This window comes from Paroedura picta, chromosome 7 (genome assembly GCF_049243985.1).
Source record: "Paroedura picta isolate Pp20150507F chromosome 7, Ppicta_v3.0, whole genome shotgun sequence".
In the NCBI taxonomy this organism is placed as follows: domain Eukaryota; kingdom Metazoa; phylum Chordata; class Lepidosauria; order Squamata; family Gekkonidae; genus Paroedura; species Paroedura picta.
Window position 1 is genome coordinate 69,446,330 of NC_135375.1, and position 26,113 is coordinate 69,472,442.

The 26,113-nt window shown below is 40.8% G+C and overlaps 1 protein-coding gene across 1 annotated transcript in view; it reads right to left on the reverse strand.

The window, feature by feature from the left end:
* Positions 1-17,763: 17,763 nt before the first annotated feature.
* Positions 17,764-26,113, reverse strand: part of RORB (RAR related orphan receptor B) — a 157,795-nt gene continuing 149,445 nt past the window's right edge. Inside the window, exon 11 of the mRNA XM_077344784.1 lies at positions 17,764-21,174. Within this exon, the coding sequence (XP_077200899.1) occupies positions 21,166-21,174 (9 nt within the window). The 3' untranslated portion in view covers positions 17,764-21,165. The remainder of the gene's footprint in view (positions 21,175-26,113) is intronic.

Here is a 26,113-nt window from a genome sequence, read left to right on the forward strand (position 1 = left end):
GGCAGACCCACTGTTGAGGCGAGCAGCTTCCCTTCTTGGGCCTGTGTAGGCTGAGGAGGTCTTTTGAGGCAGTGGGGAAGGGGAGGATGTATGGAGGGGAGGTCCAAATGGACCTCCTAGAGCTCCATTCCATATCATGAGACTTTAGATGAGCCCAGAGTTTTCCTCTTCCTAGGGGCTCCTTTAAAAGGCAGGACTCTGAGCAGCCAAGGAGAAAGTTCAACATAGTACTGACTTGCTTGCTGGAAAAAGGTTGGCCTGGATGAGTTGAACCACTCTCCTACCTCAGTGGCTGAGGCATTTCCTGTGACCAACCTCAAAAGGTCACTGAAGGCCATGGCAACTCTGGATTCCAATCTGAGATCTTCATAAACTCTTTCTCAGTCACAGATGAGCCCTCATTTATAGCAAAGCCCCTTTGTGATGAGGAGAGGCCACTTGCACCATTCCTTCATGTAGCTAGTGAGAGAAGTCACCCTTGTGACCCAGGCAAGGGATGCTGCTGTTTCTCTGCTTATGGAGGGTCTGCAGCTCATTCTGCATTTGCTGCATCTTCTGCTTTAACTGGCTTCTTAAAGAAACAAACCATTTAATGGAAAATATTCTTGTGAATTTCCAAATGTTCCCATTTAAAATCACCAAATGGCCTTGAATATGGCAACCCTACTCATTTTTTTGCAACCATCGAAATTAACCGGAGTTTCCTCTATTTAAACCTGTTCGAAGTCAGTACATCCTAAGTTCTTCAAGAGGAGTAAAATGCTATTATTTATATTGCCTTGTTTGGCATGAAGTAAAAAAATAAACAGGAAGGGGCCACTGTACATGTGCATTAAATTACTTCAGGTAATAACTGTTATGTAAATAATCCTCCCTGGAGCCATTAGATAAGCCACTTCATGTGAAATTACACATTTTGTGACCACTTTGTTAAATTGGATACAACTCAGCTAGCGGGCAAATAAGTAGTGATGTAAGAGTAACTATTTACATAAGTAGCCTTTTAGTCTTAATATATACTGCACAAATGAGGACCCTGTGGAGAATCTTAATTCATTTCTTACACTGAGTGACCATAATCACTGGAAACTGTAGCCACGTCAACAGCAGCCATTGGGGGACCAGGGAGTGTTATGGTTTATGGGCTGTAGGGAATTATGCAAGGCAGCTAATTGCCACATGCCCTTTTGAGCATGCTTTCAGTCTGCAAAAGTTAACCCTTTGAATTTTAACCACTGTTCAGGGGTAATACTCATTTTTATTTTTCATGCTCGCAAGATAACTGAATCTGTCGAGTGTGTTGCTTACAATGAAAGTGACCTCACCACTCTTTAATATTCTAGAAACTGTTTATATAGCATCATTAATATTCTACAGAGTACAGTACAGACAAAAAGTGGTTCCTACATTGAGAAACTTACGTAAGGGCAGATGGATGGTGTCCTTACTGGGCAGGGCTCTCCATACCTGAACAGGAGAGTCTGTCCACTGAGAACATCTGTCTGCCCGGTCTAAACTTTTTTGTCTGCGTTATTTTATTTATGGTACATTGGTAAAATTTATGATGGACATTGTTACCAAGGGACAGAAGGGAATGCATGTGCATCTCTTGATCCCAAAGCATCTCTGGATCCCAAATTTGTGAATATACAAATGCAATCTTGAGGTTGAATTTCAGGTGAAACAGTAAAAGGCACAAAGGGAAACATCAGCTTAGAACTAGAACTAAGAATGGGCTTTGAAAGCTCCCCTCCCCCGCCCATGCTGCTTAAGGTGCTCGGACTCTGGTGCAGCTCGCAGTTGGATCAAGTGGTGCAGGCAGGGGCTGGCCATCAGCAGGCCCGGTACAGAGCTTGTTAGCAGGGTGGGATGGGACAGAGCTCATTAGCACAGGGTGGGACGGAGCAGCCCGGACGGGATGGAGGTCATTAGCAGCCCAGGATGCGATGGAGGACGTTAGGAGCCCTGGACAGAGGTCGTTAGCGGCCTGTAGGGCTTTCCCCCTCCACCACCACCGTTTGCCAAGGGCCCTCTCCCCTGACCTGCTGCTGGCTCCAGCAACGAGGCTCGTCTGAGAGCAAAGTGGGTAGCATTCAGGAACAGAGGGCAGGAGCTGTAGGGGCAGGGCCAATCAGAGTGCTGGCCACATCCTGATTGGCCCTATTCCAACTCGGACACCCTGGACACATTTCACCCCCCAGGCTGTTTCATAAATTTTAAGAGGAACAATGGATAAGAATATGTAAGCTGAAATAAGAAAGAAAGTGAATGAAGGTGCAGAAAATGCAATAAACTGTACCAAAATTTGGAGGATATGCTAAATCTGGTTACCTACCTGTTTTTGGGCACAATTCAAAATGCTGGTTCTTACCTTTTAAGGTAAATAGCTTGGGGTCAGGGCACCTATCAGGAACGACCTGGCTCTCTCCCTTTTGCGCCCCTGCCTTCAAAGGCAAGGTGGATAGTGACCAGAGATAAGGCATTTTCTGTGGTGGCACCTCACCTTTGGAATGTTTAAAGGTGGAATCTTTGCATTTCACAGCGTAGCAAAAGTGAAAAGTTCACCCCCTTCTCCATCCTGGGTGCTCAGCATCATGTCATCTTGGAGAAAGAACTTGGGGATGATTATAGCTCTTGGAAAGGAGGAGGTCAGCAGATGACAGTCCCCCTACAAAGATGCAGATCTTACCAAACCATCATACGGAAACAAATTACATAACCTTCCCACCTCTTTGGGCTCCACAGCACCCAGGGTATCCATAATTCCCCACTTCTTGGGATACATTTTTTCATGCAGTACACCAACTGAGGAGTGTTTGTGTCTCCTGAGCATTATGGATGCCAGGCTAGGCAAGTTGTTAAGCCTGTGCATTGTCCGATTTCCTCATGTCTAGAGACAGAACAAGATATACTTTTTAAGCTGTATTAAACTACTTTCAACTACATATTGCATTAAATGGATAGCCCTATTTTATTTTATGACCTGGATTTTGATTTGATGTTCATGCAGATTAACACTAAGCTAAGGGTGATTAAATAAACTCTCTAACATCAGAATCATTTTAATACCGAGGTGGAGATCATTTAACTTAGATGCCATGAATGTGTTATGGTATCTAAAGAGATGGGGGACAAGATTTTTGCCTTCCTCTACAGATTTTAGAGGCTAGCGGTTGCATTCTTGTCTATTTGGCAAACCCCAAAGAGTTCTGGAGTGATCTACCCTGGGTTTGGTCATGAGGGACAGAATGCATCTTTTCTAAAGGAAAAAAGTTTAATTCTATGTAACTTTTCAAATATATTATGAAAAGGGCAGAAAACTGTATTTCAGTATCTGGCTAATTATGCAGATGATTGCAGTTCTGGGAACTAACTTATACAAATAGTGCTTCTTTTATATGCGTGGAACACTGGTCTTGGTGTCCCCAGGGGGAAAATATGAAAGGTTAAACTGCTATATAAAAGTCAGGAAATGTCTTCATATCACTTCTTCCCAATCCCTGGAGATAGCAGTATCTCTTCTTATCATAGTGAAAAACAGTATGGATACTGCCTGGGCCACCTGTGGGGCCTTTTGCATCCTGTGCTCCTTTAATTTAATTTAATTTAATTGTTTAGATTTTTCTTTCCCACCACTCCTGGAACTGGCTTGTGGTGGGTTACCAATAGTCCATTAGTTAAAACCTAGATGATCCTGGAAATCCCTTCCAATTCTATGATTCTAACATCTTCATCATCATCATACTCAGCAATACAATTAAAATAAAACACTATGACCCCTCAATAGCACATGTGACCTTTCCAGGGTAAAAGCTCTTGCCATTGTGGCACATGTCCTGGTGACCTCTAGATTAGTTTATTGCTAAGTGCTATAAGTAGAGCTGCCCTTCAAGAGTATTTGGAAGCTACGGCTGGTACAATATGCTGATTGGAGTGGGACATAGGAACCATCTGTCTGCAAGTCTGAGTCACATACACTAGTTTCTAGTCAGTTTTGGGTCCAACTGAAGGTGTTAGCATTAACCTTTCAAGCCCTGTGCCACTTTGGGGCTAACATACTGTAGGGAATAGGCTCTGTACCTGTGTGCAGGCACTGGGTCATGTGCCACCACCGGTGCCGCCCCTCCCCCACACACCGCGGTGCTGGCCGCCTCGGGCTTGAAAGGCCACTGAAGTGGCCGAAGCACACCAAAGCGCACAAGCCTCATAGGGACTGCCTATTCCAATATGAACCTTCCCATCCATACTTGTCATCTTCAGGGACCCTACTGCCACCAGAATTATGGATTTCACTCTGGGATTCATCTGTCCACCTTGATGTCTGTCTTTTACTAGCAGGTGAAGACTTAGTTGCTCTTGTTTAGCACTCTGTCACTGACTCACCTTCCTGTTTATATGCTTTAAGTATTTATGTGTTTGTTCAATGCTTATTTAATTGGTTTATAGCATCTATTTTAAAAACTTGTTTAATTATTTTGAGTGTTCTCTGCCTTGGGGACCCTAAATTGAGGCAGTAAAGGTGTGACATGAAATGTTTGAAATAAAAAATAATACTTAAAATAGCATGCAAAGAAAAGTCTTATGTTTTCTCCAAAAAAAGACTTTTTTGTTTTGTCAGGATCAAAGTGGATCACTTGAAGCAGCAGCCTGACACTAAAGACTCATCACATTTATCTAGTCATGTGGGTAGGATTTTGGCAGGATCTTTCTTGAAGGATGTGGAGAAGTGTCTTACAGAGAAAGGTATTTCTTGACCATATTGTGTGGCAGTAAAGAAAAGAATCAGGATTTTGTGATTCATGGTTCCAGGTCATACATGTTTTTATTCCACAGTTTAAATATTTCTGTAAGTATTTTGGTCACTTAATTATGCAGAAAAGATATTCTATGTCTTTAGTCAACAGCACATTTTAGCCAGAATTCATAAGAAATCAGTGTGGATGTATATATATTGCCATCAAGTCATAGCTGAGATGGCAACCCCAAAGGGCTTTCAAGGCAAGAGTCATTCAGAGGTGCTTTGCCATTGCCTGCCTCCATGTCATGACCCTGGCATTCCTTGGAGACTTCCTATTCAAACACTAGCCAACACTAGCCCTGCTTAGCTTCCAGGATCAGATGAGATCAAGCTAGCCTGGGTTATCCAGGCCAGTAAATAGAGCTGCATATGGTGACAGTATCAAGCATACTTACCTAGAAGTAACTTTTGGTGAAACTAAAAGAGTTAGAAGAGAAAGAGTTAATAAGAGTGTAAAAGGTTTTGGTTGAGGAATTTGTATTCTGGTGAATATTATATTCTACAATATGAAAATGCATGTAGGTGGATTTAAAAAAATAGTGCTGAATTCCCACATGTGATAAATGAGCCTATTGTAATTAGGCAAGCACTTCTTTAAAAAAAATTACTAAACTGATCAGATGCATGATGTGAAAGGCCAATTGAACAGTCAATGGTTTTCCTGGAAAATTCTGTTGTTTTCTAGACAGAACATTGAAAAACAGTGTGTGCATGTTAAGAGCCATCATGTCACTTCTGACTTATGGCAACCCTATAGTGACCTCCAAACTGGCCTGTTGTTAATAGCGTTGTTCAGGTCTTGCAAATGGATGACCACAGATTCCTTTATTAAGTCAATCTTTCTCATGCTGGATTTTCCTCTTTTCCTTCTGCCTTCCTCTTTTTCTAGCATTTTGTTCTACGTTAATGCAGAGAATTCAAAAGAAGTTTAAATCCAGAATCTAATCCAGAAGTTCCAGCTGGGCTGGGTGGCTAGCAGGTATCTCAATTTTGCTAGTACTATTGTGCTACTTTGAAGGTTAGCACTTAAGATTCAGTCTTGGCTGAGATAATAATCTCTCCTGATTTTAAATAGCGGTATTTGAGGTCACTATCTATACTTCTCTTAAGTGTTGCACCAGTTGTGAATTCCATTTTGACAGTGCAATTAACTTGCAACAGCATATAAATACAATCCCCATTCATGATATGTTATAAAACAAACATTTAAATGAGAACTGAATCATAAATGTATCTTTCTTAAATATCCTAGTTTTTAACAGAAGGTTCCAAATGACCTCTCTTTCCCCCCTCTTTCCATGGCTGTATACTGACCAAAGAAATAGGTAAAGGAAGTTTATGGTATGATAAAAAAGAGCTTTATTGGGTGATAAAAGAACATTCACACAACACTATATTGCCATTGTCTTTCGGGATAACTAAAACAGACCTGGCTACAATTATTCAAAGGTATTTTCTAGAAACTGGCATCCCATCACCACTGATATTGACTGGTATTGTCTTCATTGATATTGTCTCAAGCAATGCAGGACAACTCATGTAGGTATATTTATTATTGGTATATTTCCTGATAAATATGAATCAAAGCAGAAGGAATTGTGAAGTGAATATATGCCTGAATGTACAGAAGTCAGTGGAATTTAGAGGAAAAAAAAAACATCTACCCTCGAACACTGACTTTAACAGTCCCAGAATGGTAGGGATCCATTATCTGTACATTGCCTCAAGATTTTCATTGAACTCCAGCTGTGCTTTGGACAAACTGCTGAAAACCCAGCTCTTTGAAATCATGGTTTGTGTGGATCCATGATTTGTGATATTTCACCCTATATATCTAGTCAAAGCAGGAGACCATAACTATTACCTCAAAGCACCAGTGGAGTTCATGCACGATAAGCAGTATGTAAGGCATCTTACCATTTCTGTCCTGAGTGCCAAATATCCATGTTGTTCCATCAGCAGGCTGACCCACATCTCAGGCTTGAACTTCAATGCCCGGAGTTTGAAACTCATAGTTCCTAAGAGAAGCTGGATTAATATGCTGTGATCCCATGCTGACTCCATCAATGCCTCCCTATGAACATCCCCCATTATCCGAAGAGCTCTGTTAACTAAACCTATTATCTCCCCCCCCCCCCTTGGTTTTCAAGTTGAGAGAGGGAAAGCAACTTCTTTAATGGCCCACAGATTGATGATTAACATTTTACATGTCCCTGCTGGTAAGTAAAAGAACTGCTTTGTGGACAGTGAAAATGCCTTTGAGAAGGAAGCGGGAGTCAACTTGCTTTATTAAGTTGTGCTGCTTCATTAATCACCCTCTTTTTTATTGCAGCGCTTCAAGCCAAATCCACTGTGCTTCCCTGGAATGGGTTAGATCAAAACCAAGTGCTCTTAATGCACCTTTGACATCTGGCCTAGCAGCTGGCTATCTGCTACATAGCTCTCAAGAACCGTGGAGAGCCCTGTTCACTGTGACCATTCTAGCCCTTCTGATTTAAAGCTACTGCAGAGGGCAATGAATTACCTTAAAGGAGCTTCTCTATAAAACCACTAAGTTTTATGCCAGACCCCTGCCGGCCTCACTACTTTGTGAGCATGAACAATCAGACAATTGAACTGATTTGACTTTGCCGCTCCTGGAGTTTCATTGCCTTTAACCTGGGGGTGTAATGATGGTAATGCTATGCTAAGTGCTTTTCTTACAAGGGGTGTCAGATCAAGTAGAGCAACCATTCTTGTTAGTTGAAAACTGCAGTGATTTGCAGCGATAGGGAAAATAGATTGAGCCTGATTAACTTAGATTGGAATGTAGCTTATTTTCATTTAAGACTTTCAGAGTTTGGAAGTGTCCTGATTATCTTCCTTAATTGTCTGCTCATTACAAGGCAAGATTGTTGTGAAATTCTATAAACTTCTAGGTCAACTTTTCTGTTGTGCAACTGTTAATGGGGGCCACTACATAGCATGAGGAATCCACTTATAGAGAATAGGCTCATTGATCCAGAGTGTTGGGAACAGCAAAGGGAAATCCATCATCCCTGTCTCTGATGAAAATGTGCTTGTAATTATGTACCAATCACATTGAGCTAAAATTATGAATATCAAACTAAGGGGACTTTTGTGAAAGGCAGTTAAAAGTGAAAGAAGGGCAGCTTTAGAGGTCGGAGTTTTACACACAAGAACATGCTTGTGTGGTTTCCTCATTGCTGCTGATACAGTGGAATGCCAATACGGTTTCCACATGGCATGTTTTCTTGTAGTTTCCCAGCCCCAGTGGCCTCACTGGAACCATCCTCAATCTCTCTTGTACTACCAGGACTTTACACGGGTTTTTTTTTTAAATCAGTAACAGAACATCATTATAATGTTATGACTATCTGTGTATCAGGTTTTCCAAATTCCCAGCTTTCATTTTTTAAAGTCTCTAGGCTTTTTCATTAAGTCTCAGAAATGAAAGAGACAAATAACTTTAAAAAAAAAAAGAAAGCTGGGAATTTAATGTCCCATCTAGCTCTTAAAGATGATAGGCTGTTTGACCAGAAAAAGACAGCATTATACAACAAAAAAGTTATGGCTGCTTAATATTCGATAAAACATTTAATTGCCACAGCTATATATTTGCACACAGCTAATAAGATATTAAAATCCAGGTGTGCTAATGGAGTCATTAAATGATAGAAGAGCGGGCAGGCTTCTTATTGGCCCATTATGCACAGGCCATAAGGCCCGCACTCGCGGCAGCAGCGCTTCAGTTAAAATCACCGAGAACCGCACGCTGCCACCGTGAGTGCGGGAGCCTCCCGGCCCTGGGCTCCAGAAGACCCGCGTTAAGCGAACGCAGGATCTTCCAGAGCTTCCCAGGTAAGTTGGGGCGGCGGCGGCCCGGCGCTGTGCATAATCGGCAGCGCCAGACTTGTTGGGCCGTCCAGCATCAACCTGCGGTGTCCCTTAAGGGACACCGCTCGCCCCTGCAGGCTCCGTGGCAGCACGGAGCTGGCAGGGGCAACCCCCTGCCACCCCCCACTCCCCCAGCCCCTCCCCAGCCCCTCCTCACCTCCCCCGCCGTGCCGTGCATAAAGGGCCCTTTAGAGGAGGATTCAGATATTTTCTTCTCAGATATGAATAAATTGCACAGAAAAAGAAATGCCCAATAGTTTCTAACAAAGACCTATCACAGATGCAAACTCTAGATCCCACTTTTTGGCCTGTATGACAGCAAGCGGAAGTGAATTCATTAATGCAAAAAAAAAATATTTGATAGTATTGGTGCTGTAATTTGGTATCAGGTATTGATTCAAGTATGAATATCCAAAGTACATGGGTGCTACTTCCTTTCCTGAAGACCACACCATTCTTCTGCCACAAGGTGGCTTCTAATCAAGCCAGAAGCACCAGTCTATCCTAAGGTTGGAAGAAAGAAGCAATCCAAATCAGGTGAGTTCAGTTATCTATGAGCAGATGAATTGATCTAGGTTTAAAATAATCTAATACTGACAGTTAAACTAGTGATTCTTTACTCTCTATTGTGAGCCAATATTTAATAAACATAAACCAGGCTTAGAAGAAAAATTGTCATCTGGCCACTTTCTATTAACAAAGAGGATACGACTAGGACATCTCAAAACTGATATAAGGAAAAGTGTCTGGATTATATTTGGGCACATGGGTAGTGTGATGGACAGAACTTAGAAAATAAGGCTCGAAGTGCTGCTGAAACAACAGCATAAGTTAGTGAGGAGTTTAAAATCCTTACTAGGGGCTGCAGCCTGCTTTAAGCCCTGTGATTGGCCTCACAGCTGGGTCGTTGATATGCTGGCTGTGGGCTGGATGGAGGGGAGTTCAGTCTGAGAATGGTCTGATAGAGGTCTGATTCTGATTCTTGACTGATTAAGTCCTCTGGGAAGGAACTCTAGTGAGAGTGAACAGAGTTTTCTATTGACAGTTAATTCACACAGTGTCTGAATAACTTGGGCAGTTGCTTGTTGTGGCTGTGTGGCCATAGTTTGGTAGTTTTAATATCAGACGTTTTATGGTCCCAAACATTTTCTCCCATAGCTGTGGCTGTCATCTTCAGAGGTAGGACATGGCAAGATGGGCATCTCTCCATACCATTGTGTACAGTGTATGAGTAGTTGCTGGACATTTAATTTACTTCTTAGGACGTGTATGTAACACATCACGTTCCTGTCTTGTCTGGGAGTCTCCCAGGGGATGAACTGAAATTGGGAAGTACCTTTCTTTTGTCTGTATAAAGTTCATTAGAAAGTCTATTAGGAAGTGTTTTTCCTAAGTCTTGGTGGAGTTCATTAGAAAGTCTATTAGTCAAGGTCTTACCGGTCTTATCTGATGAATTGTTGCAAGGTGTTTTTAGTGTCCCACTTTTTTTATTCTGGTTTTCTAAAGGATTGATAACAGCAATTATTCACACACTCCACACTTTGGTATGGAATGATTACCATCTTGCTATGCCCCACCTCTGAAGATGTCATAGGTACTAGTGAAATGTCAGAGACTAAAACTACCAGCCCACAACTACACTGCCCCAAAACACCACAACAACTAGTTGACTTTGGCTATAAAGGCCTTCGACAATTCAACTAAGGCAGTTATTTAACAATGGGGAGTGTTTACTCCCCAATCAGACAAAAGTGGAAGGAAAATCGTTCTAAGGAAGAGAAGGTGGATTCCTGTCTAGTTTGTAAAGGGATATTAAGGGTGAATTTCCTAAGATATGTGTGTAAGAGCATCAGTTACCTCAGAAGGTGGTGGGAGACTGGTTCATCAAAAAACGGAGAAAGTGGTGGCATAAGCTAAGTGTGACCACTTTCTAGGACCCAGAGGGGGGAATCTACAGATTCAGGAGAATTTTACAGATTAAAAGAACAAAGTAAAACTAATGTAATTTCGGGATAAGCACAGTAAAGAAACCTCTCTAAGGAAATTTTAACATATTAAAAAAGTCTAAGAACATTTGAAAAGCCTGTGTTTAAGAACCAGAAGCCATGAAATAACTGAATTGTATAAAGAAAACTGATCCCTAAATTCCAACTACCCTTTCCTTCTTAGTAAATAATTTTTTAAAATAATTTGGTGCCATTTTGACAAAGGGTTGTTTTGTTTTGTTTTTTAAAGAAAGGACAGCACTCCATCTACCCAAAAAATTCCAGGGCAAATAAAGGCAAAAAAATCGAATGGTGACAGGGCGTGACAGTGAGCATTATTATTATTATAATAAAGAAAACCACTCTTTTTAGTGATCAAGAAAATTAGTTTGGCACATCTTCAGGCAGAGAAGCAGTCATGCATAAGCAAAAATTGTATCTTATTTACCAAGGTATAACCTGGCCTTGATGTGCAGATACAAGTGGCTATATGCAGGCCCCAAACAGAGATATGATGCTGTAGCAGGGGTCGCCAATTTTTTTCAGTCTGGCACAGGTGGTGGGTGCAACTAGAAAATGGCTGCCACAGGAGGCAGAGCCAACCATAATATGTCTGCCAGAACAGGTAGAGCCAACCACAAAGTCAGAGAGTTGGCTCATGCATAACTCTGGAAGGAAATCTTCAATATTTTGGGTAAATGCTCTGTTTAACAGGATGACTTTAAAATTAACATATAGTTTAAAAATATGTTCCTGGATTCACACAGCTTGCCTTCAGTCATGCAGTGGACGTTCTTGTGCTATGTGGCAGCTGCTGTCAAAGCAACTTTCAAAGATCTATACAGCCAATCAGATCTTTAAAGGTCAATCAGAAGTTTCCGAGGCAAAAGCCCTATCAGACCTTGCTCACTTTCTAAAACACTTGGTAGTTGCCAGGAAAGGCACTGGGGGCCAGGAAAGGGAACCACAGGCAACTTGCAGGTGATCTCTGAGATATAATGTCTGCCCTTCAATGCTGCTATTTTTCCAGGGGAACTGATCCCTGTAGCCTGGAGATGAGCTGAAATTCTTTGAGAACTCCATGCCCCACTTAGAAGCTGGCACCTTAACTATGGATTACATTCATACTGAAGTTCTCTGTATCCCTGATGTGTACAATGTTTTGCCCCGAGCCGTGGATTAGCAACTAGTGCAGTCCCAGATAATGAAGTCGCTCATGCAAGCAGCTTATACATAGAATTAGAAAGACCTTCCCAAGCCACTGAGATGGTGCAGTGATTGTTGGGAAATGGAAATATAATGCACAGAGAGCACTTTAGGGACAGTCTTGTTCTGAAGTAATATTGTCAAACTCTCTTGGTAGGAGTCCCTGCTGAGTCTCTGTGTTCACTCTTCATCTTGCTGCATTATGCCTTGTGGAACAAAAATAGAAAATAGTGTTCACAAGGCACTAGAGTCTATGCAAGAAATGGTTGCCTCTTCTCATTATTTCCAGATTTATTAATTTTTTGCTTAGAATAACTTAATACCTGTACTAAGAAAAGGTTTGTTTGGTCCATGTTTTGATTAGTCTTTACCCAAATGCACAGCCCTAGTATTCACTGAAAATTCAGCGGAGACTACTGAGAACCACAGCAGGTTCCTGGAATTTAAACACTCTCAACCGAATCATAGACCAGCATTTTGTAATATCAATACAAATCAGTAGCGTAACTGAGCAAATAAGGGTTGAGGCACATGCTGAATGCACCTTTGGGGCTGGCGAGATTCCTATTACCAACCTTGGTGGGGTCCAACAACTTTGGTCTTTAAGAATAACAAGAACTTTCATGAAGCAAGTAAATAGAGAAGCTTCGACCGAGAAGGGCTGGGAAGTGATAACTGAGTTTCAAAGTTAAATATTTAGCTAAATGCCCAATCTGCTCATGTTGGACAACGTACATTGAGTGGAGATGTAGAACATTCTCCAAACTACAGTAGGTATGATTAATATAAAAGGACTGACTCCTCAGAGTTCCTATTACAAAAATAGGCGCTGCAATTGTAGACACAGAATGGCATCCAAAATATGAAAGTTCAAGATGGAATTCCAGATAAAAGTGCATTTCAATGACTCTGCTCCAGTTTGCCTTGCCATTATCTTCTTCAAATGAAATAATTCAAACATATTAATCCAGTAATTGGATTCCAGCCTTGAATATTAAAATGGGGAAAATCTTTCTCTTCCACTCTAGGCAAATGATGTATTTGATATTTTCAGATGGTGTACCTTCCTTGTTGTTTGGCCTTTTATAATCACCTATTCAGTTTCAGGTATTGGAATATGCAATACCTGCAATGTGCCTGATAAAAGACATATGATGAATATTTTGTAGGGGGCATCAGAGGATATGTGTGTTTAGCATAGTTAGACTAGGAACTTCTAGATATTTTTTCAAATAGTCTCCTCCTATGCCTGATTGGAGAGAGCCTCTTGTGGTGCAGAGTGGTAAGGCAGCAGACATGCAGTCTGAAAGCTCTGCCCATGAGGCTGGGAGTTCGATCCCAGCAACCGGCTCAAGGTTGACTCAGCCTTCCATCCTTCTGAGGTCAATAAAATGAGTACCCAGCTTGCTGGGGGGTAAATGGTAATGACTGGGGAAGGCACTGCCAAACCACCCCGTATTGAGTCTGCCATGAAAACACTAGAGGGCATCACCCCAAGGGTCAGACATGACTCCGTGTTTCCACAGGGGATACCTTTACCTTTACCTTTATGCCTATTGGCTCTTTTGGAGAATTCCTGCTTCTTTGAGCACACTTCTTCTCTGCTTGCCTCCAGAACAGACAGAATGTACAAAACAGAGTGGTTAGAGCTAATTCTCTCACCCCTTATTCTATGCAAAGTTATTTCTTTTTTTCATAAAGATAGCTTATTCTTTTAAACATCCTGTTGCTCTGCTTCTCTTTGCATATTCAAACTCTGCCCACAGCAGGAACACTCTTACAAGTTTCAGGCCTTTCTTCCCATAACTCTCCTGACAATGTGGTTCAGTTTTTAACTGGCGCTTCAGTCTAACATAGGGTTAACAGATCCCCCCTGGCCACCAGTGGACAATGAGGGGTAGATTTGCCTGATCCAGGGTGGGAAACTCCTCGAGATTTGGAGATGGAACTTGGAGAGAACAAGGGCCTCAGTAAAATACAATGTCATAGAGTCCACTCAGTCCAAGGGAATTGATCTTTGTACTATGGAGATTAGTTGTCATTCCAATAGATCCCCAAGCATCCCTAGTCTGACAGCAGGAGTACAAACCCTCTGCTTCTGCTTCCACAAGGCCCACTGGTGTCCTCACAGCTCTCAAGGCAGTTTCCTCTTAGACCGATTATACATGATGGGGGCCGTGCCACCACTGCTTCCTAGTGGCAGAGACCTGCGTATGCATGGGGAAACACCGAAGGTGTGGAGGAAGAGCCGGGCCTAAAAGCCCTGGCTTGCCCCTTACACACAGGCCTGCCCCAACTGAGTCTCTGCTAGCCACAGCAGCAAAACAGGGAATGCAGAAGAATCCATGCTCCTTTGCTGTAGGCTATCCAAGGCCCTGATTTGGGCCACAGCCAGGAGGGGGCCGCAGTGGCGGTGATATTGTGCCTATGCGGGGATTAGCCCTTCTGTCCTGTCACCACAAGCTCGACCTTTCTGTCCCATGCATAATTGGTCTTCCTGTAGTTTCCCCTCAAATTATGCTCTCTTAATTCCCTCCCTGTTTACCTGCCCTTTTTTCTGTTACTTTACCCTCAGGGAAAAGACAACTGTTACTTTGGAATGAACAAAATCTGAATCCAGTGTCATCTCTAAGACCAACAAAGTTTTACTCATGGTATAAGCTTTCATGTACAAGCACACCACTTAAATGTGCCACTGGATTCAAACTTTGTTCTGATGCTTCAGATCCACATGGCTACCCACCTGACTCTAAGTAAGAGTCAGTGCAGTTGGGAGATGTAGGGCCGAACTAAATGTGACAATCTCCTTTTTGCAATGGCACCTTTTAAAAGATGTTTTAAAATACCTTGTAGGCCTGGGCTTGCAGCACAGCTTTCTTGTCTCACTCTTTTTCAAAAAAGCAACCAAGGGTGGGGGTGCTGTTTCAGCACTGAAAAGGCACAGGGGGAACAAGAGTTCAGTGCTATAGGCCTTCATAGCTCTTGAAAAGGTCTAAAATGATGGTCCTCATGGTTGTATAGAGGTCATTGTCATGTTTAGTAGTTTATTAAATCCATTGGACTATGTTTAGTAGTCTAATACAATTTCTCTCTAGTGACCAGTCTAGTGACCTTCCCTATATATTCTAATACTAACACATTCTTTAATATGTCATATAGCCATAAAAGTATTTATTTACAATAGTTCTATGCTGCATCTTCAGTGTGTTCAAGAATGCATGAGTATTGTCTTGGAACTGTTTTATTGCTTGGAACTGTGACATGTATATTAATTAGAACAATTAATAATCAGTGAAGTTATTGCCATTTGTGGCAAATAATTTCCCAGCTTTGTCTGTGATTTTTATTTATTTACTTCATTAAAATCCCACAATTCCGCCCAGTGGGGCCCCAGAGCACCATAAATGGTTCTGTTCCCCACCATTTCATCCTCACAACAACCCTGTTAGGCTCAGCTTAGGCTCACTAAGCTTCCATTGCAGAGTGGCATTCAAACACTGACAAGATGTCAGCTATGGCTATGCCAGGCATGCAGTGGTGGAGGATTCACAAGAGGTTATGGTAATGGTACCTTGCCAAGTCTTCTGAGAGTGCTGATGCTAGAATATGGTCACACAAGGCTGTCATCTGGCCTGATCTCTTATGTTGCTATGAGTGCTCAGTTTACCTATCACTCAAATCACAGCAGTGAATTTACAACACGCAGGGTATAAAATGTGGGTCCTCAACTAAAGTATTCAGTAACTAAGGCCCACCACTTAACATGAATACGCAGATGTGGTAGAGCCCTGAGTCGGCCTAAGATCCAAACTTTGGCTCTTCACTCAGCCAAGACACTATGCCCCACCACTTGGTGTGAGCAGAGCGACAGGGTTGGCTCAGAGTTCTGACTCTACCTAACACCCAAATCCCAGCAGTGAAGAGTTGATCACAACCAGGAGGGAATAAATGAATACACTCTGCTAGCCGGCTTTTAACAAGTTCCCTGTCTTTCTGTGAAACTGTGACACAAACAGCTGACAGACAAAAGGCTGTGGAACTGAGTTGAGCATATATATGACTTTCTGATCCCATAGAGCAGAATGGGATGTTATTGGCAGCCAGCAGTGCCTGTTAAGCTTTGGAGGTATTGTAGTGGTGTCATAACCATTTTAGTGGAGTTGGTGTAGTATTGGTGTTGTAACCAGTTTACTTTAGTGGAGCTAGTTTACCAGGGAATTTATCCATTTACGAACAACACTAAAGTTCATGGAATATTTGTGCTGGACAACCTTCTACGAACATTGCTTTGCAAACCACAAAGGGGCCAAAATTCATGACATACTTTAGTTCATGAGCTGCTTCATGTCCATCCTTAATTAGAAATGTAAGCCCTATTTATAAACTGAATTTTCTTGTTGTCCTTTCAGTTTAAAAACAAACAGAACCAAATTTGTCTCATGTAAAAGTCTGAGGTAAATTCAGTGCCTGAATTTTTAAAAAGTACACGCTTAGAAGTAAGTAAAATGTTTTTCCTAAAAAGTTCAGAGGGGTTGTGCATATCCTTCCCAAGTATAGTAAGGCAGCCAAGCAGGCAATTAAAGTTTTTATTATATAGAGTTTTTCAGTATGTAGGCCTTGGCTCTTTGTTATCCTAAAGATTGCCCCTGATTAAGAAGTCTTCAAGGGGCTTCAATGTACATAGGGGACTCCCCATCTACAATGTTCATGTTCATGTGCAAAGCATTTTTTATACTGAAAATGCCAGCATGAGGAAAGCTCTAATTGTAGTAACCCCTATGTACAAATCAGAATGCTATCACACACACACTATTCAGCTGTTTATAAAATCCGAATCACAGTACCTGGCTTTTGAGTGGCATAGAATGAATAAAGTATATTCTGAATGATATGAATTTTAGCTTTCTTCTACCAGCTAAGGTGGTCCTCATTCAAATAGCTAATAGATTATATAGTCTAAATAATTTAGAATTGTACATAATATATGGATATATGTAAACAGAATAACCTGTTTATATGTTACTATCTTCAAAGCCCGTTCCTAAGAATGTGACTTGAAAGGGCCCCTCCCCTGGGCCCCGTCCAGGCAGCTTAAGGTGGCTTTGGGCCGCAGCTTGCAACCGGATCAAGTGGGGCAGGTGGGGGCTGGCCAGCTTGTTAGCAGGCCCAGGACAGAGCTCCTTAGCAGGCAGTCAGCAGGCCGGGAGGCCCTCCTTAGCAGGCCTGGCCTAGCAGGGCAAGAGGCCCTTGTTAGGAGGCCCAGCCTAGCAGGCCAAGAGGCCCCTCGTTAGCAAACCCTCCACCACAACCCTTTGCCCAGGGCCCTCTCCCCTTACCTGCTGCTGGCTCCAGGCACTGAGGCATGTCTGAGAGCAAAGAGGCTAGAGTCCAGGGATGGAGGGCGGGAGCTGCAGGGGCAGGGTCAATCAAAGCTTTGCTGGCTGCACCCTGATTAGCCCTATTCCAATTTGGGCAGCTGGACACATCCCACCCCCCAGGCTGTTTCACAAATATATAGAGGAACAATGGATAAGGATGGCCTTGATTTTTAGATACCTCCAGTTTAAAATGAGCAAAATACCTATTCTTGTGAGGTGTGGAGGGCTGGAGACAATATCTGTGTCTTGCAGGGATGACTAAGAATGTGTGAGAACACCACATGGGGGTTTTTTTGATGTGGAATGCTGCTTATGGTCCCTGGGCACAAGAGCCACTTTTGTTCCTCTCAAGCATCCTAAATAATAGTTTTTAATTTATGCCTTAGCATTTAATGGGAGCCCTGAACTACTGACAATGTATTTCTGCATTCTTTCACCCTTCTTGACAAAAGAAGCTACAACCAGACTATTTTCTTATAGATTTTTTTTATTTTGTTCAGCATTAAAGAAAGGAACTTCATCAACATTGATTGTCATTTACAGAAAACATTCAAAAATCATGTGTGCATTATTATGGAATGCTAACAAGTATCAAACTAATAACTTACAGGACATAATAAAATAAGACAAAAGGCTATTACATTCTAAAGGAATATAAAACCTTTTAAAAACTTTGACAGGGGAATGCTGGTCCTAAAACATTTATAAGAAAAAAATTTAATGGTCACTTTCTAAATGAATCAGGCTGTAGTTTTTTAAACTCACGTTCACAAAAATATCAAACAAGGGAGAAAGAGCAGAAAGAGAGGGAGGTCAGAAGGAACCGCAGATGTCAAACAAACGTTATGTCACCTGTTGTGTATTTGCTACAGGTCAATAAAATATACTGTTGTTGATATTTTCATACAATTAAGTTTCATGGGGATAAAAATGATGTTGAGACTATCTGGTGTTTGTTAAAAAAAATTCTTACAGTTGGTTTAAAGTTCTACATTTAGGGTGAACTTTTTTTTTCTGTATGCTTGTTTTCAGGCAACACAACCCCAAAGTAGTTTCTAACTGTGGTGAGCATGCTTGACAAAAAAAAAGCAAACTACTCCAAAAAGGAAAATAAAAATAAATTTACAACACTGACTAACAGCTACAGCCAAGCACCAAATAACTTGTGGCTTCAAATTTACAAGATGGACTGGCTCACTTCACATCAACAAAAATTACTGGAAACAGGATAGAATATTAAACCTTTGAAACTCGGAAGTATATGAAAATTGGTTTCTTTCAGAATTCTAAAAGTGAGGAAGAATTTCCAGGGATTTTTCAAAAAAATATCACAAAGTTTTATTTAAATCTAAATATCTTTTTTTCTTAAATAAATTGGTCATCATAAAATACTCCCCATGAAAAACAAACCTGGGTACCTAGAAAGGCACACCAAATACTTTGCACTTGGAGTTTTTCTTCTGCCTACTCCCATCCCCCCCATTGTTGTTAATATACTAGAGATACTTTTTCTTCCTATGATGATCCTTAAAACATTTATTTGGTGAAGATCAGTTATGGCTTCATATTGTAGATACTGAGTGGCTGAAGATCAAATTTAAATAGGAAATGAAGTGTACAAAAATATTCATTGGGGGAAAAAGATTTGTTTTTCTGAGAATCTATGCTTGGAAAGTTTGTCAAAAAGCATCCAGTTAAAGATTGCCTGGAAGTTTTCCTGTGCCAGCCACATTGAAAGGAATGGGAGATTCACAGGAGCATGCTAGGCTCCTACTAGGACCATGCAGTGCTCTCTGGCACAACTGTCATTCATTTCAAAGTGGGGCCATCTGGGTGGCTTGTATTCTGACGCTGTAAGGAAATCTTATTGGCTTGAGTAATTGCTTGACTAGTAGAATTTTTCTTGTGCAGTCCATGGGTGATTAGCACATTTTCCAGTTTATAGTCCCATATGGAATAGGGTTCACTAACAGCTCTTCCCCCCCCCCCCCGTTATAAAACAGGAGTATGACACTAAACACCAAGGCTGTTCAAAAGGCTTTATCTGTTACAATCAGTTTTCATTTTAAAAAAACTGAATACATTACACTCATAGGAAGCAAGTACATAATTTGCTTTTTGATGTCCCCCCTTTAAAAAAGCATTACAAAGTCTTATGCTTAAACAGAGACATAGAAAAAAATCAGCGTTTTCACTGTCCCCAAGTTATTTACAAGAAAAAATTACAGAGACAGCATACATAGTATTAGACCTTCTGTGAGTATATATTAAAAGTAATTCCATTTGAAAAAATATTGTATTTGTCCTCTACATTTCTACAATACATACTCAGGTTTTGTTTGTTTCTGTGACTTTCTTCAATGTTGATCAAATGAGGCAAACAGCAGAGCTGAGTGGTAAGCAAAGGGGCTTTGTAAGTATTCTGATTCCTAATGAATGCCAGTTGCCTCCCAGAGTCAGAACAAGTGACTTTGACATGCAGATTATCTGAAGGCTGCTTTTTGCATTGATTGTTACTCATGCAGGCCCACCTTTGTAATCATGTCCAGATTTTGAAAATATAAGCAAATACAATTTATGTATAGTTTGTCCCATTCAGAAGACACAGACTATGCCAACATACCCAATTTCATATCTTTTCCTGATGTCACCTTGAACCAGTCCAAAGGCCAGCTCAGACAATGGTTCTGAGAAATGCAGTGGCTTGAGCTTCGATGAACGCAAGTGTGAGGGAATCCTCTAAGTGAGGGCAGTCACTAGAATAGGTTCTCTCTATGTCCTTGCTTGAAAGTATCTAACATGCAGAAGATGTTCATGGTAGCTTTTAAAATGAAATAGCAGTCTGTTGCAGATGCCCAAATGGATTCTTGTGACATTTTAATTGTGGCATTAATTCTTTTGTGGACTAGACTCCATTTCATGGTACACAGGGTCAGAGGCAAAATAAACTTGAACCCTGTAAAACTTTATGTGACAATGTATCTGTTTGCTGGATTTCAAAGAACATAGTAGAGCACAATGAATGGGGTGGTGGTGGTCTCTAAGTTCTCTTGACCTTAAGCTATTTATTCATACAAACGTAAATAGCAGGGGTGGAATCTGAGGGAACATCTTACTAGCAGCAGCTGAATAAGTTCTGGGCTGAATTTGTATCTCCTTTGTCTGTAAGGTATTCAGCCTGTGCCAGTGACATGAATCTTTGGCAAGAACTGAAGGGGTCTTTGCTCTTGGCATTGCATGTTATAGCCCACTGAATGTGGTTTAATGCACTAACTTTTTTGTTCCTTTTACCTGGCAATATTAGTATGCTAATGTGGATCCCTCTTGGGGAAAAAAGTGTGTGTGTGTGTGTGTGGGGGGGGAATCTAAATAAATAATTTGTTATCCTGGCAGAAAAACAAAAATCAGTTCATAATGGAGTCACTTCATTCATGGAGCTTTCCATGACAGACTGATATCTTTATTTACCTACAGAATAGTGAAGTACCCATGTGCAGTGCTACTGGGGCTTTCTGACCAAGGCTTCCTCGGCTTTGTATTCCTTCTCCTCTCCTGAGCATTGTGGTATCTCTCCCTGGTGCTGCCGCTACTCGCTTCTTTCCCTTTAATTGACTTGCTGTATCCCATGGCAGCATTTGGCTGCCCAGTGTTCCCCTTCAGCACTGGCATGTGAGAGTCCTCCTGTGCAGCAGATGTCCTGGTCATGGAGGAAGGTGAGGACATAGAACAACTAATGCAAAAAGCAGCCTCCGGGGTAAAACGTTAGGCTAATCAGCATCACAACATCCCTACCTACCGTGTTTCAAGAGGGGTTTGGAAAGCTCAGTATGTTTCGTTTGTGCTTTAATTATGGCCACAAGTACAATCGCTGTGCCTCAGTGTTTGCATGCTGTAGGCCATGCTACAAGATCTGGAGAGGCAAAGAGAACCACATTTGTTAATGCCATTCTATGGCTTTCCAAAATAAGTGCATGAGCGAATCCCCATCATCCAGACAGGAATGCATGGGTCACATGACAGAACTTCAAAAGGTCACGTTATTGTAGAACATCATATTAAATAACATACTTTTTTTTGCCTGATTCAGACATTGAAGTGACACATTGAAAATAACACAATCATAGTGCATTTGATCCATAGAAGCTGACAGACTAATCTATTTTGCTTCAATCCATTAAGCTGGGAATCTAATCAAAGACAAATATAAGTGCTTTTTAATAAGCTGTTTAAGTAGAACACTCTGAAATGTAAAGTCTGTTCTCTGCAGCTGCCCATCGTCATACGATTCTTCAATACATATTGGGCTTCTGCTGCTCAAACAACAAAGAACCAATGTGGCAATGTAATAAAAAGGTAACATTTTCTTTTCTAGCCATGTCTGAATTTCATTTTTCGAACATACTTGACTGTTGCCAGTGCATACCTAAGCTAAAAATCTCTGCCTTTCTCAAATAAGCATACATTCCCCTTCTCCCAACATCAGTATCTTCAGTCACAAATTAGCAGCTCCACCCCACCCACCCCCAATCGGAAAAAAACCCACACTGGTATATCTACAGTAGATGAAGCTTTTTTTCCTTTATGTTAGCTTACAGAAGATAGCGTGCAAAGCAAACATTTTCTGCAAATGTTTGTAAAAAAAGAGAAAACACTCAGATTTTATTGCTGCTATATCCAATGCTGTTGTCTTTCACTCATCCTGTGTTCTGTAGCTGAACAACTGGGATGAGAAAAATAGGCAAGTATTATACATCACATTACTAAACTCACTGTACGCAGTTTAATCCTCCTTCTCTGCAGAAATGCCAAGAACTGTTTAGACCCCGTATTACAGTCACCTCTTTTCACAAATGTTTGTGCGTTTCTTTATTTTATTTTTTTAATGTAAACTGAATAGATGGAGTTTTTCAAAAAATATAAAACATCAGTAGATGAGCACAATCAATCCATGTCACTATACATTCAAACTGCTGTTTTAGGAAGTACTGATATATTCATTACCACTGGAGAAATATGTAGTACTTCCATAGTAAGGAAGAACAACTGTTTACTAACTGCGGGAAAGCATAGATTGGAACTAGGTTTTGTGAAGAAGTCCCTAGCTGTAAGTGTGCTTGGAAACAAATTTAAATTATTTTGACTAGATTTACCAAATGAGCATGTGATCTGATACTAAAGTTGTAATATTGAGGTTTTGTAACAAATTTGTACATTTAAATCTATAGGAATTAAGTGTCTGTAATATACAGATATATTATAGAATATACACTAAAACTTGTACAAAGTGTCCTACGTATATCCTGTGATCCAGGCAATATTTGTAATGGCTTGGGAGTTGATCTTCTTTGCATGTTTGTTGAACAAAAGGTGTTGGATTTGACTCCAGTAGCATCTTAGAGAGCAACAAGAAATGAGAGCACAAGGATACTTTTTGCTTATGAAGATTTCTTCTGGCCATCCTGTTTATACTGCTTTCTTTTAATGACTGAGGACACATGCTACCCAAGGATGACTGGAGAATGGCTGAGAGTAGCAATGACTGTGTGAACGGGTTCTATTATGCTGTTCAGACTAGGAATCTCCATGAAAAGCCTGAGATTATAAAAAAATAGCTGGAAGATTCTTTAATCACTACTGCTAGCTCATATATTTCTCCATGTGGTAAATCAGCAAAACTATAGAAATTGCTGCCAGCATGCTAGGATTAGTTTCCAAGATTTTGATTCTAATGTATTACCTGAATTAAGTTTAAAGTCACACAGCAAACTTGTTTCCAAGTAAGTGTGTTTATACGTGGAGTGTAAGTAATGTGTCCTTTGATCACAACAAAATGTCTTTGCAACCATTTTGCCAGTACTCTGAAATTCCATTCCTCTGTGCAGAGTTTGATGCTGAAGGAAGAAAGTTCACAATATGGATTTTGTGCTCACAATCAAATGCGAAATCAGTGAAAAGGGTGACATGGGTGTGGAGGAGCAGAGGAAATCTTGACAGTGAATTCAGTTTCTAACTGCATCTTGTCTAATAGCTGGCTTGAAAGCCTTGTCTGGGTCTTCCTCATTTTGGCATCAAAATTCGTGCCTTTCAACACATTTCTAATCATTGTTTCTTTATTATTACTGTCATTTTATATATCTTATTTTTAAAGAATGCAATAATATCCCTGAGTGGCATACAGTGCAACATCTGCATTACGCAGTGATTGTCATTTACAAAGTGTGAAGATTTAAAAGGAAATAATAAGAATGGCATTAGTTTTGACCACATGGTTCTGACAGCATTTCAGAGATACATGTTAGGTTTCAGAGAGGAAGCAGAATGCATCATTCACTCTCTTCCTCTCTTTCACAACATATCCATACATACAACTTCCGAGTGCCAGGGAAAAACAAAGCTGTTTGTCTTAGGTTTCCAAGTTCAGCTCCACAGGGACTTAGGCCTTGGACCCACATTACCATATTGGAGACTATATTTCCGTACTATTTTGAAGCTTCATATTTGATCAAATGAGCACATGAGGCTTTTGCATGTGCAATTAACACCATTAATTTCAAATGAACTAATCTGATCGGGGGGGAGAAAAAAGAATCAGTGCAATTCTACTTGTGTATCACAGGTCCCATTGCGCATATGAATGGTTGGAATGGGGGGGGGGGAATAACAGCTAGGGACACTGTCAACAGGTCTACTGGCATTCTCTGTCCTTAGTGATGTGAGCTTCATTGTACATGCTCATTCAAGAATTAAAAAGGAGTTGGAATACTGACATGGTCTTGTTCAACCTCCAGTTTTACCACATTTGCAGTATGAATGGAATTAAAGTTATAAACAGTCATAATCTTTTGTTTATATAACTGAGGAAGAAAAATAGATTTAACCCAAATGCTGCAGCTGGGAAGTCTCCAACTGCCCCACAATGTAGAACTAAGACAGAGGGAAAAGAAAGAAGGAAATTATATTAGAGGGGTTGAAAGAGCTCAAGACCTCCCAGCCTCCAATCCTGCAAGGTCCCTAACACAAACCAATCATCAAATATATATTGCATTTGGAAACAGCTTGGTTTAATTGAGTGTCTTCTATTACCCTGTTTTCCTAGCAATCAGTAAAGTAATCTTTCCATTAGAAGGAAATATGACTCTTGGAATTAATTCTTTATACAGAGAGCCAGCAGGAGTGACATTTATACAAAATTAAGTCCCTGTAGAAGTGTAACAAGCAGTCTACATCTGTCTGCTCAGACACTGAGAATAAAGTGGCTCAGTGCTCTTACATTATCACCATCACCATACAATATAAAGTGTTATTGCTGTGTTGGTTCCAGAGGAGGAGAGACAAATCAAGTAAAGGAAGAAGGGATAACATTTACAGGGACTGCTGTTGATTTGTCTCTCTCTATTCTGTTGTTTGAAGAGGAAAAGCGGGCAGGAAAAGTAGCCGAGCTTATCCAAGACTATTCAATGGATGGTTTTTTATTGATTTCAATAGGTCTATGGTCCATCTTGTAAATAATAATAGTAATAAGAGCTTCACACTGAAAAAGTGGCATTTATAGCACAATCCCTCTCTATCTCTCTCTGTGTGTTCTGTCTCTTTAACTATATTATCCTAAGTGAAGTTACACTCCTCTGAACTCACTGAGTTCAATGGATTGAGAAAGGTGTAACTTTGTTTAGAATTGCACCATATGCATCAGGTGGCCTGCAAAGATAAGAAAAGATGTCAATTACAAAAGCAGCCTAGAATGGGCAAGAGAGAAGGAACAGGCCTCTTCATGTTTGTATCATAGATTCAGCATGTCACTGGCATAAATTCTGAATCATATATTTCAAAATAATTCCACCGAACTCTTAGCTTCAGAGGTTAATAGATAAGAATAAATTAAGTGCAAGTATATTGGCCCCAGCGAATATTGGACTCTGAACAGTTCTGATTTTCCACTATCTCATTTGCAAGACAAATTTATCAGTTATGTCAGATTCCCTAGGTAGCATTCTAGTAACACTGCAAATTAATTTAGTTCTGAAGGAGATTTTAAGATAATTTGTATGTGTCAAATAATGTGTCCCTGTTTTGGAAAAATGGAGCAACGGTGGTTTCAAAGATTGTCAGTGTGATTTGTGAACTCTGTCCTGGAAGGGTACTGCAGCAGTGCATTTTCCAAACTAAAAACTGGAATGTAGAGAACTGGCTACAGCATGGAGATGATCTTCATTAAGTGTTGTGATTGCCAAGGAAAATAGCATTAGAGTTGAGAAGCTACAAATAATGGCCTTGTGCCACGCCAAAAAAGTGAGACTGGATGGAAGGCTAAAGCAAAGGGAAGAAGAGAAGAGCTGGAGACTTTCCATAGTTCACATTTAAGAATTTGCTGGAAGTCTTCCACAAGGAATGGAAGATGTAGCAGGGCAGTGCTAGAATCCAGAGATCCGCTACTTAGGCATGGAAAAACCATATATGGAATACCCAGGACTTTGCAAGCATCTTGTACAGCTATTTGAAAGCCATTGAACAGTTGCACAATCACAAAGAATTACTCTGATAACATAGACTTGGGCAGGTCCCCACCCCTGATGAAGTTACACACTATGCTGGGTTGGACCTAGTATACAGTGAAAAAAGAATTTTTTCCACATCCCCAACCACGAGGGTGAAATACTTTTAATACAAAACTCTCCCAGTAGCTAGTGGAGAAAATGCTATGTGAAACAATTAACTTCCCCTTTGTGGATTGAGGATCTGTTGTGTACTGGCCTCATCTGTTAATGATAAATGCTTTTGTACACTAAGCTACTATCACAGTTTAGTTAAGAGGTTGCTAAACTGCTATGAGAGCCCTGGATATGAAATGA